The sequence below is a fragment of the Leptonotus elevatus genome, chromosome 10, assembly GCF_054856555.1.
Source record: "Leptonotus elevatus isolate MCC_2025b chromosome 10, RoL_Lele_1.0, whole genome shotgun sequence".
NCBI lineage: Eukaryota > Metazoa > Chordata > Actinopteri > Syngnathiformes > Syngnathidae > Leptonotus > Leptonotus elevatus.
The window spans coordinates 21,194,954-21,212,658 of NC_141248.1; the positions used below are offsets into that span (position 1 = coordinate 21,194,954).

Below are 17,705 nucleotides of genomic sequence, written 5' to 3' on the forward strand. Positions count from 1 at the left end.
TGGATGATAATATCCACAAGCATGTGCCCGTGTCATGCGTGGGCTTTTATTACAACGGCTTGAAATACACAATCGTGCTCACGCGGGACATAGCTGTGTAATTGCTAAGGCCCCAATAACTGGGCTGTGGCTGCGTGCCAGCAGTCACAGTCTGCATGAGTAGCATGAATGACTTGGAACATGTAAGGAAATACTCTTGGGGGTTACAACAGATGCAGAGCACATTCATCATTGTCCAACCATACCGCACTTGTTGCCACTATTCACAAAATGCACGAGGGGTGAGAATTATGGAATACAGTAAAACCCCCACTACACGCAGGGGATATGGACTGAGCCTTTGAGGTTAGATTAATCTCAATTAAACAATTATCAATTATTTTGATGATCGATTAATCATCTACAGTCCTTATTTAACTTAAACTTGTTCAAATCCGCTGAATTTCAACCTTTCAATTCTGATTTCTGTGGTCCTCATGAAAGTAGCTGATTATTTTTCAATGAATTATGTTTAATCAAAATAAGACATTTGCAAACATCTGCTTTTAAATTAGCAATATTTTTTTCGTTCAATTTCTGACAAGTAACTCACCAAACCAGTAACTGAATCGTAATCAATTTGTTTCTGAAAAAACAAAAACATAAATATATAATATAAATAAAAAATAACCGACAGATTTGTCATGTATATTATTGCTATTAAAATAATGGTTCGTTCCAACCCTACTGCCTTAGCCAAAAATCTCATGCCCTATCAAAAAATATTTTGAGATACCTGTTGCTTTTAAAACCATAAATATTGATCCTAAAACACTTTGGTGTTTCAAACTCATCATACATTACCTTAATAAATAGCCTACAGATTATTGGATTGATCAAGTCCTCATGTAATAAGCAATAACAAGAACTTCTCATTTGTTAGTTTGAGCTTTTTATCTCACACATACATGTGAAATTCCAACAATCTGAAACAAACAAACAAAAGACAGGACAAAAACAAGATGTCTTGTTTTAATTCATATTGATTACGATATGTTTTACAACAACCCGTTATCATGTCTCAATTCGGTAACTGGACAGAAATTGGAGCCAGTCTGACCTGACAGTTTTGTCTGTTTACGTTCATGCTGTGGCGCCACGTTAGTACAAAGCAACTAAGCACCTTTTACGTGATTGGTCGCTCTTATGTCACTCGCGGGACATGCCATTGTCAAGGGATATTTCTGAGGCAGTGAGGGGCTGGATACCAGGCAGTCACACTGTTACCAAATTAGCTGTCATGTGCTCTTACAACAGTCAACTATTAATTTCCCACTGAATCACTTTGTTGTTGCTATGGATAGGAAGACATTTAATCATATGTCCCAGTGTTACAGTTCTTCACGTTTTAAAGAAAGAGTATTAAATATTACAAAATCTGCTAACGATTGGTCAAAGAACTAAGTGTGATGTGCCTTACTCAAGTCTACATTAATGATGAGTTGTTTTGATTTAAAATACAAAAACATCAGTTTCTTTGAAAAATGTTTTTTACAAAACCATTGTCATTCAAGCCCTGCTTTATAAATGATCACATTCCTTTAAATACTTTTTCCCATTTTATTGATGTAAAAAAACACAACAGGGTGTTGTGTCTTCTTCAGTTTCTTTATGTACGTAACACAAACACCAAACTCAAAATTACTCAATGAATACATTTTACGTTTCACACAATTGGGATTTAGCAAAAAAAAAATGATGTACCAATATTTAAACAATATTATACAGTACATTTACTGTACAATCAACCCCTGCTATTTGCGGGGAATTGGGACCAGTCCGGATCATAGCCAAAATTTCCATAATTGACGCACATTGAAAATGCATTGGGAAAAAATAGTAACTATTGAACCCTAAAAATTCTCAAAAAAAAAACTGGTAAACATCCAATACATAGAAAATAGGGCGAAAAAAATCTAACAAAAAAATAAAAATAAAAAATCCCAAAATTATTGAACAACAGTTGGAGAAAAAATGACAACTATATTTGCTGGGAAACTTTGAATTATTAACAAGGACAGCACAAAACATCCCTAGATTGAGTTTGCTTTATTTTGCGGATTGATTGTTAAATTATGAACAATTATGACATAAAATGCAAAATACCTGCTGATACGATTCACGTAAAATCCCATACATTTACTGTTTCAAGTCAAATTCATTAGGCGGTGAATAAAGCTTACATCTCAACTCCAGTGACAATCAAGTAGAATTTCTAATTGATTAGGTCGTACTTTAAGGGTCATCTCTACACTACAATACAAATCACATAAAAAAAAAATCATTACTAGGATGACTTAAATACAGCGAAATCAAGTCAAAGGTTGCTGGAAATTACTCTGGCTGACAAACATAACCAAGTGCAACTGCATCTCCTTAAGAAGTTCACACTTCTGCCGGGAGAAGAAGTTCACACTTCTGCCGGGAGAAGAGTGCGGTCATCGTCACCCGCCGTGAGGCCTTCCCTCCTCCCCTTTTTGTCAGAGGTGACGATTTAGGTCAAAAACAAAAAAAGTGATCGCCTTTTTTGGCAGTGACCACGTCCGACAAAGTGGGTGCTTAACTGCAGAGTCACTTGCTACACATTCCTCTAAAGGACTTAAAAGCTTGTGGAGGAGGGAGACAAGACCCAGACTTGGGAAACATTCAGGAGGACCACAGAAGCTCTGAGGTAAGTTCACCATCAGTCATGAGGAGGTCTTCAATAATATTGGGGCCTGATCCTTAAGCTGATTTCCTCAATGGGTGGAATTGGTTCTTTTATGCTCAAAAGACAATAGAGGGTGTCCTAAGAAAAATAATAATAAAATAAAAAATCTGATTTATGAGAATTCTAGTAACATATTTAAACTAATCTAAAAGTTATAATAACCAATTTCACAAAGATTGAATTATGCTTGAACAGAAACAGATTGCATTGGGGTGGGAGGGGTTGGGGGAATTACCCTTTTTTAGTTTTTACACATCTCATTAAAATGTGAGTTCATTTGAGTGAGAACTGCACATCGTTAGAAGATGAGACATTTTGTACAGTATTTCGTCCAAAATTAGCCATTTAAATTATGGACAATAGCATTATAAAAATCCAAGCAATATATATTGTATTCCAAGCAATGACTTGTCTCACTGTCATGTCAACACTATCCAAATTCTATACAGTATATCCTATTTGGCCTACAGAGTAAAAAATATCTCATGGTGCATAAAATGGCAAAATCATATTGCAGTAATAAAGCAAAATTAGCAAAACGGCCTCTGCCAGCTGTTGCGCAGCGATTCCCTACATAGCGATGAGCTTTTTGAACTTGACCTTAGCGACATCTTCCTTTTAGCCACTTTTATGACACTCTCTTGGCGTCTACGCTTAGCTGCCATTAACTGCAACATGCATCGCTGGGCCACATGAAAGCATGAAGGCACTTTTGTGATGTGTCAAGCCGAGTACACGGAAAAAAAAAGTTATAGATGCTCTTAACTCCCATGAGCGCACCTTTAAATACCAAGTCCAGACACTTCTTGGGGTACTTAGAAGGAACTGGTACTTAGTAAATCACGGTGCACTCAAACTTTTCCTCTGTTTTATCTCATCCTTATTTTTGTATTAATTCAATTTTCACTTGATCTTCTATAATGTTTGTTTGGATATGAGCTTATGTTTAGTTTGAATTGTGATTTTGCATTATGGGTTTTATGCTTTTTGTAAAGCACCAAAATTCCTGTCCGGTCATTCACACCATAAAAATAAAAATGCCTTCCTTCCTCCAACAAAAATGTAGTCAAATTTCTTCTTTTTGAGCACTTTTTACACCCCACCCAAAAAAAAAAACTTTTATTTTGCAGGCTTTGGGATACAGTAGGCCTATCTATTTCTCTGAGGTGACTAAACATGCAAAAAGGGTGCCGTATTAGAAGCGTCTGTTCATGTCGACAGTTATTTACAAGCCCATTAAGAAGTTACTGCAGTGAAACGCTCTCCCTTTTATTGGGCATGTGACCTATCATGTGACTATCGGTTTTCTCATCTCACGCCAGATGTCGATTGCAGTGTGATAAGGCGTTGGGATGCTTATAGTGTCATATGAAATGATTACACCAGCAACGGTGTCTCTGAGAGAATGTTGCTGTTATTTGACACGCGTGCCCAGGTAATTATGTCAGAAAGATATTTTAAAATAATGGAACGTCATATGACATTAGGCTAAAAATACCATTCCAAAAGGGTGCTAGCATGTGGTTTAAAGATAGTATAAACTGTGAGTCAGCGCGTGTGTTCACATTGAGCTACAGGATAAGCCTCATGTGGCAAAAGATGTGTAATGTAACTGTACTATAGCTTGCAGAAGCTAATTTAAATGTAAGTCAGTGTCTTTTTAGTGTGCTAATTTGAAGTTCCTTTAACGTCTCTAATTTTTTTAACGGCCGATTAATGACCACCTCTTACTTGGAAAGCCTGTACAGGGGGAATTTTGCAGTCATAAATTTGATAATAATGCATGTTCATATATTTGTGGAGACTGGGGTCAAGTTGTATTTTACAATTTTAAAAATGTGCAGAATTTCACAAGTTACTTCATGTTAAAGATAAGATAGCTCTTAATATGAAAAGAAAAATGAGTTGTTGTTACCAACGTCTTACAAATGCAATTATGCCATCTCGTGGCAGAAAAATGACCTCAACACAAATCAATCACACTCGTTTTTTACAGTACATCTTTTTAATTTTAACCCAAGATTATGAATTATTATGAAATGACTGCATCAATAACTAAAATATGCCACCATATTTCTATTAGTTTAACATTTTCCCACTTTAATGTTAACAAGAGTATGAAAACTTAGAAAACAAATTATTGTACATGTTATTTGTAAAATTTGCGATTAACTATTGAAGTCAGTTAGCGATGAATTACGATAAAAAATTGTAATCGATTGACACCCCTACTTTTTGTAACATTCTTATTGTGAAACAATTCAGGTATTTTTTACTCCAAAGTGGCGCAATTTGACAAAAACATTCAGTTAGATTTACCTTTGGTACAGAAATGCAAATAATGCACACAAAAAAAGAAAAAAGAAGAAGACTAGCAAACTAGCAGCTATAAAAGGCCATTGCAGCTCTGCAGGTGTACATGCAATCCTCCGAACATTTGGTACGTTCAGGGTTGTCTGGATTTCACGAGAGCCAAACAGTAAATTTAAACACGATGTTATCAAATATATAGGTCACTGGAATATTCATGTAAATAGAGATGGGTTTACACGCACTATAAAGTATACAGTAGGAATTAGACGTCACTCCCTGGACAGTAGTAACATATTTACGGCAACCTGGCAAATGTTTTTCAGGCACTTACATTCAAATCTCTGCAAATAGAATTGTGGACCCCTGATGTACTGAATCCATGACCAAAACATGCCCCATCAGTTTATTTTTGTCAAATGACATTTGTCCTTCTAAGTTAAGCAATTATTGGGGTCGTTAAATATTATTATACAGAACCTTCCTGCAAATAGGGACGACAGATCATAAAAAAAATGGTGCGTGGCCAAGTCTACTCGAGTATCAAAGTTATACGCTGCAATGAAAACAAAACAGAAGAAAGCTGTATAATGATACTTTAAGCTGGCTGAAATCAATATGATAATAAATCCATCATCTTGAATGATGAAAAGGAAACATAAAAAGTTTTATTTTGATGATTTTATTTTGGGGGAGTGCGATAAAACGAAGCATGCAACAAGCAGCTGCATGGAACAAAGCCACGTTAGCATAATGTTTTTCGGTTGTTTGTTTTTTAACTCTATGGTGATAGTCTGTAGTTAATATTACAGCAAGTTATTTAAGAGTGACATCTTGGTATCTACGGATGTTGATGATTTTTTTTTTTTTTAGAGATTCTGCAATTTCCCCATCGATTAAAATATTTGTCAACCACCAGTTCTGTTTTTGTTGTTTGTTAGTTATTAAGATTTCACAAAATATAGATCCGTAGTCTAAAACCCGTGGTCTGGGGGCCATTTGCGTGCCGTTGGACCATATTTAGCAGCCCTCTACTTAAAAATTTTATGTTGCCCTGGGTAATTTTTGTGCATGTGGGTGGGTTTTCATTTTCAGTCCTTAACTCTGAAATAATTTTCTTTTCTTTTTTCCTTCTTAAAAATCATACAAGGATCCAAGATGTTCAAAAGAGCAAAAGTCACAGATGGGACAGGCACTGGCCAAGGTAAGCACAGCAAACCAAATTAACATAAGCAACATTTAAGTATATATTAAAAAATGAAAACATTAGCAAATCAACAAATGACTGTGACATTTTATGGATATATTATCGGTCCAAATTATTCATTAAAGCTTCATGCTATTGCTGTAGAGCTATTAATGAAATTGAACACCTTTATTCAGAAAACCTCTCTTGACTACACAACTCAAGAAAAAGCAAGAGCTGATGAAATAGGCAGACACACTGTATGTTGGATTTATATAAAGTACCTTCAAGCAAAGCAATGGGTGCAATCATGTTTCAAGATGAGAACAACTCAACCATGACCTAAACTGAAAAGATCAAATTAAGTCCTATATTACTGTACCAACTGCTATCAAGTGATTTGTTTACAGTATCTCACCTGAATCAGTTAATCCAATGCGACCATCCTGACATGTACTGTTGTATGCCTTCCTGTCTTATCAGGGCCCGCTGCAGAAAATGAAGGTAAGCTTAAGGAACCTGCCGAGAAGCTGGTTATCTAACACCTATCTTAATACTTTTTCCTCACTCGCATTTACAGAGGCATGACATACTGCTATGCAACAGATAAATAATACTTTTCATTTGTAGATATGTAGGCTTGGTACTACACATTGGTTTGCGGCATGCACGGCATGCACGGGCACAGACATTTTTGGGGTGCTCAAGTAATCATCAAAATTATTCACACAGTCAAGAAAAACAGTCATTGGTATATGTAACATGTAACACAATTTGCCTATTTACAGAGGAGGTGAACAAGCTATAATCAAAGTCTACACACCACTGTTCAAATGGCAAATAATTCTCACAAGAATTTAAATAAATCTCCATACAAGACCTAACCACTTTGGGGAATTGATCACAGAGAGGGTATTTCAAAGAAAGGGCAGGCGCTGGATCACCACTACAGGTTTATCTGTGCATGTGCCTGGCTTCTGGAACTGAGGCATGAATTCCCAAGAAACTTGGGTAGTAATGAGACAATCTGAGACGTGGGAAAAAGCAATATCTCAATCCGTTTACGCTATAGGTTAAGTTTAATTGGATATTTTAATACTCCATGTATTAAGAATATGTTACAGCATGCTCTGAACACGGTGATGATGTGATTAAAAGTGACAATGAGGTTTTGGTTGGATAGAACAGCTTTTCAAGTTATCATTTCCACTGACAAAGACGTAATGTTTATGCAATGGTTTCTCAGTGGGTATCAGGAAAAAATCGCGCGTTCCTGGAGTGATGATTACGCAGTTTAAAGAGACGCTGCCAGAGGGGAAGAGCCATCCAGACTTTACCCGCAAGCCAATTGCTTTGACTATTCAAGAAGGTAGGCACTAATGACTAACTCAATAATACAAATATGATATATCTTACATTTAACAGAACAAAATAGTAATAATAATTATTGTATATACATGTTTGTATTCTGCAGGGAAATTTGCTTTCTTTAAAGCTATAGTCACCGGAGATCCTAAACCCACTGTGGCATGGAGCAGAAATAACGGAGACGTGTCTGATATTTCAAAATATCAGAGCAAATATGACGCCAACTCCAATGAGCATACGTTTGAGGCAAGTAAAACAAACGGCTAACACAATCTTTATTTGCTTTGCCGATTTTGAAAATGTGAAAAGCAGAGAGTTAGAGTCATTGTCACCGTTAGACCCTCAATCCAAATCACCTTATAAACTCAGTGCGGTAGACCAATTAAAATTAAAGCTATGAGTGATACCATTCATTACATTCAGAGGTGCAACGATTAATTGAAAACTAATCAATTATCAAAGTAATCAGTTACTATTTTTGATAATTGATTGATGACATTTCTTTTTTCTTTAAAATTCTTCAAATGCTCGGTATTCTCTGATGAAAGCGGGCTGATTATCTTTATTTTGAACCAAAATAAAACATTTGCTTTTACTTTTACAATTGCTTTTACAATTATCAACAGACCAAACCAGTAACTAAATCATGATGTGTTGATTTGAAATAATGTCCTGTTTTTGAGAAAAAGAGGCGGAAATGTAAACTTGTTTAAAAATCCCATTCATCGATTAATTTTAAAAAAATAACATTGACCCAGAAACCGGAGTACACACACAAGCACGGGGAAAACATGCCAACTCCACACAGGAAGACCGGAGACAGGATTCGAACCAAAAACCTCTTAACTATGAGGTAGATGCGCGAACCAGTCATCCAACGTGCCACCCTCTGTAAAAGGATGACTGAATTTAGTCTATTTTGTTACTTGCACGTGCTTTTATACTGACAGAGACTGTAGTGTGAAACACACAGTGTCACTCACCACTATTATGTTCTGAATCTTCCAGATGCCAAATGTCACAGCGGCTCAGGCAGATACATACAAATGCTTTGCAACCAATGAATTCGGACAAGCCATGGTGACAGTTGTTCTGAATGTTATTGAAGGTAGGACTGTTTTATTGTTCACGCTACAAAATGCTTCCTTAAACTTTCTCTATTATATCAATACAACTCGGGCATTTTTGTGTTTTCCAGTTGGCTACAAAAAGAACAAACCCCAGCAAAACGCAACAGAACCCATGAACGGCGGTTTTAAGAAAGTCCTACGAAAAAGGTTTGTTGTCTTTTTGATAGTGGTGTGTTCCTTTCAAAAAACAAGCCAACAAACTACTCCTGTTTCTTCTCTGCAGTAAAGTACGTCCAAAATCGGAGCAAACAGAGAAGAAGGGGGGCGAGTTAGATCCAAAATTTTGGGAGGTGCTACTTAGCGCTGATAAGAAAGACTATGAGAGAATCTGTTCAGAGTACGGAGTGACTGATTTCCGCTGGATGCTGAAGAAACTCAATGAAATGAAGAAGGAACGAGAAGAGGAACAAGCGGAGGTTACACTGATTATTTTTTTTATATGGTTATATGACATCACATATTTAGTCTGTGAACATGTCAATTTCTTTCATTTTCATTTCTGTTCTCTTTTGGACACAGTTTGTGAAGAACATAGCCAACCTGAAACCTATCCGGGTGAATGCAGACGGTACTGCATCCTTTGAGATTGACATGGACCTTATTGAACAGAGCAGCTCAATATACCTGTATAAGGTCAGGTGAAAACAAAACTACGCTATTTACAATCCTCCCAAATGTCATGGAGTAACCTGACTCATTCAAAGTGTTTGCTGAAAGTTCAACGAGATTATTACATTCACATTTATATTATTTTATGAAATATAGATCATATTGTGCAGACCTTATTTTTAGTTTCAAATGTTTTGCACTTCAATATGTATTCTTAGAGCATTCTGACACTGAATAGCTACTTCCCTCCACAGGATGGTGAAATGATTCCCTACACAAAAGAACTGGGAGACATGATGAAGCACAGCCTGAGGAAAGTAGGGAGAAAGTATATTTTCAGCATGAGAGATCTCAAGCCAGAAGATGGTGGATTCTATCAGTTAGACGTAGAAAACGTCAACATATTTTCTACAGATTTTAAAAGTACGTCAACAAAGCACTCAGTCATCATTCTAAATGGCCAAGAAAGTACATTTTAACATTTTACAGGTTTTTCCAAAGATTTGGTCTTTGTTAATACTTGCTCTTTTACGTCATTGTATTTCAGTTCCCATGGTTGATTTCTTGGTGAAAATTCAGGAAGTGAAGGCGATGGAGCGAGAAGATGCCGTATTCGAGTGTGTCCTTTCTATTCCCCTTACCATGATTTCGTGGTTTGGCAAGAATCTGCCATTGGAACAAGGCGATAAATACGATATTGAGGTGTCTGAGGACAAGCTCATTCATAGGCTTGTGGTCAAAGACTGCATGGTCGTAGACAAAGGCATTTATTCTGCTTGTGCAGGACTAAAATCATGCAATGCCTGGCTTGTTGTTGAAGGTATGCTTCCGACTCCTCATTTAGATTATTACTCAATTCTTCACAACACTTCAGCGCTCCCTTCTCTCTATAGCCGATAAAGATGCAGATCAGGGCAAGAAGTCTATAAGGAAGACGACAAAGGCAGGGGGATCCGGTATCGACCTGCAGAAGGTGGCTCAAGAGCAACACGAAAAGTTGGAGAAGCAGAAAGAGGAACTGAAAGAACAAATCATAGCTGCAAAACAAGCTGAACCCCCATCCGAAACTCCTAAACCAAGTAAGACTGCAACACTTTACCAAAACATTGAGGGATGACAATAAGACATTTCCTTTAAATTAGGAATCTTTTTTTTTTTCAGAAAAAGAAAAAAGTACTGGTATGTAACAAGAATAACTGTCACTGTATTTGCCATAACATTCACACATAGCACAGCAAATCTTATTTTATAGTAATCAAAAAACAATTGGATCAAAGCACAATTAGAGTGCAGTTGCTCTACGATCTTACAGAATTGACAATAGGTGCTGTTTTTGACCCCCCCAAAATTTATAGTCAGTTTTATACAATCCACTGTTACAAAATGTATTACTTGGTTAACAAACAGAGTAGATACAAATATAGCTTTTTTCCCAATGAAAGAAGATACTCTAACCTTTCTTTTGGTAGGTTCCATGTTTTTATAGCAATAAAACACAATATTCTGTGGGCCTTGCAAAATCAGTCAAAATCCAGTAAACCAGCCGGGAGCGAAGGGGGTTGCTTCAGTGAAAATGGCCGGGAGTGAATGAGTTAAGGAAACAATGACTGTGGTGACATCTACAGATATTTGTTTGTTTGTTTTTTATCTTGATTTAACTCATGCTGTTCAACAATTGTCAATATGCCTGCATTGATAAACTGTTGAAACAGCGGGTACTAACAATGTTCAAAAGGAAGTGATAACCCAGCAGTCATGGCTCTAGCTAGATCAACTGTGAAGGTGGTGAGCAGCGGTAAGAAACACCGATGGCTGCACGGATGTCGCATCTGAATGTTGTTGAGCAATTGCTACAAAGACTTAGTTTTTGCTACAGCTACTTTTTTGCTGTTCATCAAGTTTCAGTATGCCTGCACTGATAAATTGTTGACACAGCAACAACTAACGTGAATGTTTAACAGGAAATGAGAAATCGGCAGATGTTCCCTCTGATAAAGCGGTTGCAAAGGCATAAGGCAGTGGTAAGAGAATTGAGAATGTATAAAGAAAAGAAAATTAAGTTGATCAAAAAAAGGGTTAAAAATGTATTGAGCATTGATTATCAGAAGCACTTTCACAAAACGGGTGTATTAGCACAGTCTGAGCTAGGTAAAACATTACAGTAGCAACAAACCAGACACAAATAAATAAAAATAAACCAATCAGACACTTGCAAGATTAATGAAGCGCTGTATGAATGACAGGTTTTTGTTTTGGTTGTTGTTTCCCTGTCAGTTAAGGAAACGAGTCCAAAGCCTGAGCCAGCACCTGCAGCTGCAACAAATGGTAAGGCAAAAATAATTTTACAAGGAATCATGGTTTTTCCTGTTTTATCAAAGGGTTAAGTAAAAGTTAACCAAGAGACACTAAACTAGAGTTCTGTTGCGATTCTCAGAGCCTGTGATTACTTGTGGGCTATCTGATATTTACTGTCTACGTGGGAAGTCGGCTGAACTAAAAGTCATGATGAACATGGACAGCGACGGCACCTGGTTTAAAGATGGAGAGCCAGTAAATGTTTTTTCTATTTCTTTGTGAGAGTGTGTGAGTAAAAAATGTCATTGGTGAAAACCAGAATTTGAGGACTTAAGGAAATACAGAACAGCAAGATGGGAAAATGACAAAGATCGAGACACATTGAGCAATACGTCCGGTTGTTGTCTTACCATTTATATTTTGGACAGCAGTGTAACACAAATTGACTTTCCTTCCACCTATGATTTACTAGAAAAGCGCTGGTGATGGAATCAACATAAGCAAAGATTCCACCTCTCATGTGCTGACTTTTAAAAACTGCCAAGATGACGACTCTGGCCTGTACCGCTTCGTAGCAGGAGGTCAGAGTACGCAAGGAAAGGTCACCGTTGGAGGTATATTTGACTTGAAACATTAAGAGTGCTCATTCACATATATTATACTTAATTACACTTTGTGTATTGTAGACGTACCGGAATTTGACCCAGACGACCTTCACAAGTTCTGCAAGCCGTTGACAGTGAGAGTGGGGCAGAACGCCACTTTCAAAATGCCCTTTGCTCCTCAGGAGGCTTTGATTGTTAACTGGTCTAAGAATGGCACAGAGGTCAAAGATGGAGGAGGAGTGAAGATTGTGAAGGAGCCCAATCACAGCCGGCTGCTCTTCAGAGACTGCCTGCAGACAGACATGGGGCAAATAAAAATTCAGCTTAAAAATCCATTCGGGACCGCGGAGGCCACCTCTCAGCTTTTTGTCCTCGGTAAGACAAATCATCACTCAAACTAAAGCTGGGCAAATACTGCGATTGGAGCAACTTTGCTTTATATTTGAATCAGAAAACGGTGCTGGACCAGACAGTGATATCACAAGTTACACCTCAATCTCTTAGCCTAATTTCTGTCACGACATCTGGGTGAACAGCTGACTAAAATTCATCCTATGAGTAGAGTTTAGTGTACGGCTGGGTATACGGTTTCCAAAGAGTCTTTGGAGACTTTGAAACTGATGAAGAACACAAAGTTAAGAGAAGCTCTTTGTTTTCTTCATCAAATTTGACAGTCTGCCAGAGTTTGTAAGCGTGCTACCAGAATTTACAATTGGAACAGGAAAGACTCGAACGTACAGTGAGCATTCAAGTCGTGTCTCTATCATTCCATCGAGTGTGACTTTTCACACCTTAACTTCTTCGACTTTCTGTCACAAGGCGATTAACTTGTACAGTGCATGTTAGAATTTAAAATGAACGCGTCTGAAATATAGAGTGTGCCCAGCTCACTGAGGAACAGCGATGAACATTTAATGGAGAAAAGATTAAACTTTCTGTTTTTCTGCACAGATCGTCCAGGTCCGCCGGAGGGTCCGGTGGAAACTATTGACACCACCTCGTCTCTCATTGAGATCAAATGGAAACCTCCCAAAGATGACGGCGGATGCCCTATCACCAACTACATAGTTGAGCGCCAACAGTTGGGCCACAGTCTGTGGACCAAACTTGGGAATGCCTCCGGTAACAAGACGACCTGCAGGGACCGGAATGTGACCCACGGGAAGAAGTACAGCTATCGAATCTATGCCGAGAACTCGGAAGGCCTTGGCGACGCTCTGGAGACGGCTGATAGCATTATGGCTGGCATCATGAGTGAGTGCCCGTGAAAGAAGTCTCATTAAGCAATCCCCTTAGGCTCTCTGAATATGTTTGGAAATATCCTGCAGTCAATAGTGGGGGTTTCTAGCCATTTTTATTCAAATTTTCAAGAAATGAGAAAATAAAACTGAATGGAAACACTGGAAATTCGAAAAAGGGCCCAAAATGCGCAACAAAAAAAAGTTTTACGCTTACAGGGGGGGGGATTTTGAAGCGCTTCCCCGAAAAGGCGAATTTTGGTTAAGGAAACAGGTTTTGAATAAACGCTGACAAGACCGGATACACGTCGCACGTTTTGACTGGATATTACGCCACACGCACGTTTGTAGTCCCAAAGAAATGGCGGACGACGGGGTGTTGGCGGGGGACGGGTGTCATTAATTAAAGAAGCGAATATTAATGCAATTTTGAATGGAAAACAGCAAAGAAACGTTACGGTTTATCAATAATTACAAAAGCAAACTCATACGACGCCATCGCACGGCGCAGTCGCTTCCTGTTTTTCTTCTTCTTTTAAATTACTGGTGGATTCCATCTCTATGGTGTATACCGCCACCTACAGCGGCGGAGTCCCCTCACAATATTCGCAAAAGAAGAACAGATGAAAACAGACATAAGTCGCATGTCCGCTTTGCGCATTTTCAGTAAATTCGCTAGAAAAATTTGAAACAATTGGATGGAAACCTGACTTAATGTGTAGATCCATACAATTATTCCCTCTAATTGTGACATTAACGTTAACTTGCCTCTTACCTCAGTACTTTCTGGGCCACCTGGTGCCCCGCAAGTGGTCAGTGCCTCAAAGACCTGTATCACACTGACATGGACCCCACCCAAAGACGATAGGGGAGTGCCCATCATCGGTTACCAACTGGAGAAACAAAAAAAGGGCACAAATCAGTGGACTTCCTTGAATGCGGTGAATGAACCGATTGAAGGTTAGTCACAGACATGCAAGCATCCGCTATGGCGGGTTTAATAGCAGACAGTTTTGGCAGCCACATTGTTTTTGTCTTCACCGCAGATGTCAACTATGCAGTTAAAGACATCACTGAGGGAGCAGAGTACGAGTTCAGGGTTCTTGCAATTAATGAGTCTGGAGCCGGGGATCCAAGCCCCCCATCTGCAATGGTGTGTGCGAAGAATCCCAACAGTAAGTTGTTTATCTCTCCTGCTATAAATATAATAAGAGCAAACTTGGGGTAGTGATAATGTTTTTGTCTTTCCATCCAGCGAGGCCTTACTTCAGAGACCCAGAGGACTTCATTGTTGTCAGAGCAGGAAATTCAGCACGTATAAAAATTCTCTATGAGGTATGACCACACAAGCTGTCAGTATTTGATTCTTCAAATATACTTTCTAATTCATTAAATCGTGGCAATCATTTGATAGTGATATCTAATTTATTCAGGCTGAACCCCCACCGGAGATCACATGGCTTAAGGACGATGAACCGTTACCCCCATGGATTCAAATCATCAATTTTGAAGGAATGTCCCAGCTTGTTATTCCCTCATCTAAGCGCTCAGACTCCGCCATCTACACTATCATAGCCAAAAACTCAGTCGGGCAAACTTCCTTTGATGTTGAGGTTAGAGTTACAGGTAAGAAGAATGATTATCTTCATCAAGTTTAAAAGCAACCAGGGAAGCTGGATATTTCTGTAAAGCCACTTCTGATTGTAGTCTCAATCTGATTTATATAGCACAAATTTTTTCAAGATCTAGATCCGTAAAAAAAATATATATATTTATCGGTCAGGCCCTAATATTTACACAATATGGATTGACACCGTGGAGTGGCTAGCACTGCTGCCTCACACCAAGAAGGGTGTTCCCTTCACCAAGTTCCAGACACACAAATATAAATACACATTTTCCGCCCACTGCTTCTCGGGGACAGGTTAATGCACAAATTTCACCTTTGCAACATTATTTCAAGTCACATTCACGGATATAAGGTAAGGCAGAGTATGATGCTAATAAGTTTGCCTTTTGCAACCAGATGAACCAAAGAGCCCAGGGCCAGTGGAACTGGAGCAAACTGTCCACGGCAAAGTGGTGATAACATGGGCTCCATCGCCAGATCAGGAGCTTGATGACAGACTTTACTACACGGTGGGTCAACGCGACTCCAACACCAGGGTGTGGAAAACTGTTGCAGACCGCCTATTCACCAACACACACACAATTAACAACGTCCTTGACGGACTTGAATATCATTTCCGGATCTTCGCCAAGAATGATATGGGGCTGTCGGATCCGTCGCAGTCCCCAACATGGGGAATGAATAGCAACAAAGGTTCGCTACTATTAAAGACTAATCCCAAGAATATTAGCACTGTAAATATTAAAACCTGGGAGTGAAATTTGAAAAGCACTAACAATCATAATATTTTATATGTTGAAAACACAAGTACAAGTCAAATTTCTATTATCCTTGATATTAATTCTTATCTATTTTATACAAGTTCCAATCAAATACAATGGAATCAACTCGGCGATTATCAGCTTTGAAAGGCCTCCATCCATCTTGGTCCCTCTGAAGCTCCATTCCCCACCAAAAGGTTACCAGGTCTACATGACGTGTGCCGTTCGAGGGTTCCCAACACCCACCGTGTCCTGGTTTCTCAACGACCAGTGTATCAACTCGGACAGCAACTATTACATCACCAACTCCTTCGGCGTATGCTGCATGTATATTCTCAGAGTGCGGCCAAAGGACAGCGGAGAATACAAAGTTGTTGCCATCAACTCATTTGGCAAGGCAGAATGTTCCACTAAACTCATTGTTAGAGGTTTGTTGCATGTGAAATTGATAGTACATGTTATGGTGTATTTGTTTTATTAGTTAATCTTTCTCTCTTTCACTCTCTCTCCACAGAATGACTCAGCAAGAGGGCCTTATCTGGGACATCGTTGTATTTGAGAGAGAGAAAACAAGCACTAACAGTAAAAAGGAAAAACAGAGTAATCTTAAATAATTCAAATGTTAACTTATTTCGGTAAAATTATACAAGTGGACTACAAATGTTTTAGAAATCATGGCTGGCTGCAATAAATGATCACATTGCGACATATGTTTGTTTTTATTCAGATTTTATACATGAAATAATACAGTGGAACTGTTTTTCTCAAACAAAATAAGGACACTGAATTAAATTGTTACTAAAGCTGTACAGGCAATGTGTTATATAACAATTTTAGAAATGTATGTATAATCATAATCATGAAACTACATTCCCACACATTGTATGTTTAAAATTGTTGGCTTTGCCATATTTTACTGAGAAGTCAGAATAGAAATGCATGTATAATTTAACCATTAAAAGCCATTTCAAAAAGAGGAGTTTTGGTAGGTCGTGATTGGACACGCTGGAGAGACTATGTCTCTCGGCTGGCCTGGAAATGCCTTGGGATCCTGCTGGAGGAGCTACATGAAGTGGCTGGGGAGAGGGAAGACTGAACTTCCCTTCTAAAGCTGCTGTACCCCGCGACCTGATAAGTGTCCAGCAAAATATTTCTACTGAAATATGCTAAGGTCTGTTGGGACATTGCTTCAACCTCCTTCAAGTTTGATGAGACTTTGCAATTTTTTTTTCCCCCATCAAGATTATACAATTTAATATACATTCAAATTAAGACGTTGGCAAACTTTAAAATATGAACCCCCCCACTCGAGCTCAACACACTTGCACCCCATGAGTCGTCATCTTTTTATAAAGCCGCATGACCTGCCTGACAGAAAGCAGATGCTGTGAGATTTTTCATTGACACTTTTGAGTGTGACTAAACGGCTCATGTTAATGTTTATCAGCCATTAAGATCGCATTACAAAGACACTGTAAGGCTGCCAGATGGAACACAGGGATCAACGCTTTGTGGGGATTTACAGTAAAGGGCGAAAGTAGCTCATTGGCATAGGCATCAGAGAAATATGCTGATCAAATGCATGAATGACTTCCAAATATCATCAATCTATTGGCCAAAGTGTAAAACTCCTGTCATCAGATGTTTTATTTTGTCTTCATTAATGGTGTATATTGTTCATCGAATGTGGCCAGTAGCAGATTAAGTCACGATTATGTTTCCAGTCCAACTGTGAGGCTATCGTTTTCACGAGGATACGTAAAAGGGGTTTCAGCCTTTTATTGCCCAACAAAAAGGGGTGCCATCGCCCTCCATGTTAGGTAG

The 17,705-nt window shown here is 38.5% G+C and overlaps 1 protein-coding gene and 1 long non-coding RNA gene across 3 annotated transcripts in view; one reads left to right on the plus strand and one right to left on the minus strand.

Annotated features, from left to right (window-relative positions):
• LOC147167573 (uncharacterized) overlaps positions 1 to 17,705 on the minus strand; it is a 158,885-nt gene that overhangs the window by 124,227 nt on the left and 16,953 nt on the right. For both annotated transcript variants that reach the window (XR_015096391.1, XR_015096390.1), the window contains exons 2-3: positions 14,266 to 14,383; positions 12,340 to 12,542 (exon numbers count right to left, since the gene is read on the minus strand). This is a non-coding gene — a long non-coding RNA (uncharacterized LOC147167573). The remainder of the gene's footprint in view (positions 1 to 12,339; positions 12,543 to 14,265; positions 14,384 to 17,705) is intronic.
• On the plus strand, positions 2,576 to 16,628 carry igfn1.4 (immunoglobulin like and fibronectin type III domain containing 1, tandem duplicate 4). The gene is made up of 24 exons (XM_086088120.1): positions 2,576 to 2,710; positions 6,210 to 6,263; positions 6,729 to 6,749; positions 7,492 to 7,614; positions 7,720 to 7,859; positions 8,622 to 8,721; positions 8,812 to 8,890; positions 8,967 to 9,159; positions 9,263 to 9,376; positions 9,607 to 9,775; positions 9,900 to 10,172; positions 10,246 to 10,431; positions 11,627 to 11,677; positions 11,787 to 11,902; positions 12,120 to 12,261; positions 12,334 to 12,627; positions 13,204 to 13,506; positions 14,271 to 14,450; positions 14,537 to 14,665; positions 14,746 to 14,825; positions 14,924 to 15,116; positions 15,517 to 15,813; positions 15,983 to 16,309; positions 16,396 to 16,628. Exons 2-24 carry the CDS (start codon positions 6,218 to 6,220, stop codon positions 16,398 to 16,400), a joined length of 3,561 nt encoding a protein of 1,186 aa, XP_085944246.1. The 5' UTR covers positions 2,576 to 2,710; positions 6,210 to 6,217; the 3' UTR covers positions 16,401 to 16,628.

Bases quoted from the DNA above. Each gene is read 5' to 3' on its own strand.
- igfn1.4 (XM_086088120.1), top strand. From the start codon at position 6,218: ATGTTCAAAAGAGCAAAAGTCACAGATGGGACAGGCACTGGCCAAG. The intron at 10,432-11,626 runs GTAAGACTGCAA...TTTCCCTGTCAG, and splicing joins ATCCGAAACTCCTAAACCAA to TTAAGGAAACGAGTCCAAAG. The intron at 14,666-14,745 runs GTAAGTTGTTTA...CTTTCCATCCAG, and splicing joins GTGTGCGAAGAATCCCAACA to CGAGGCCTTACTTCAGAGAC.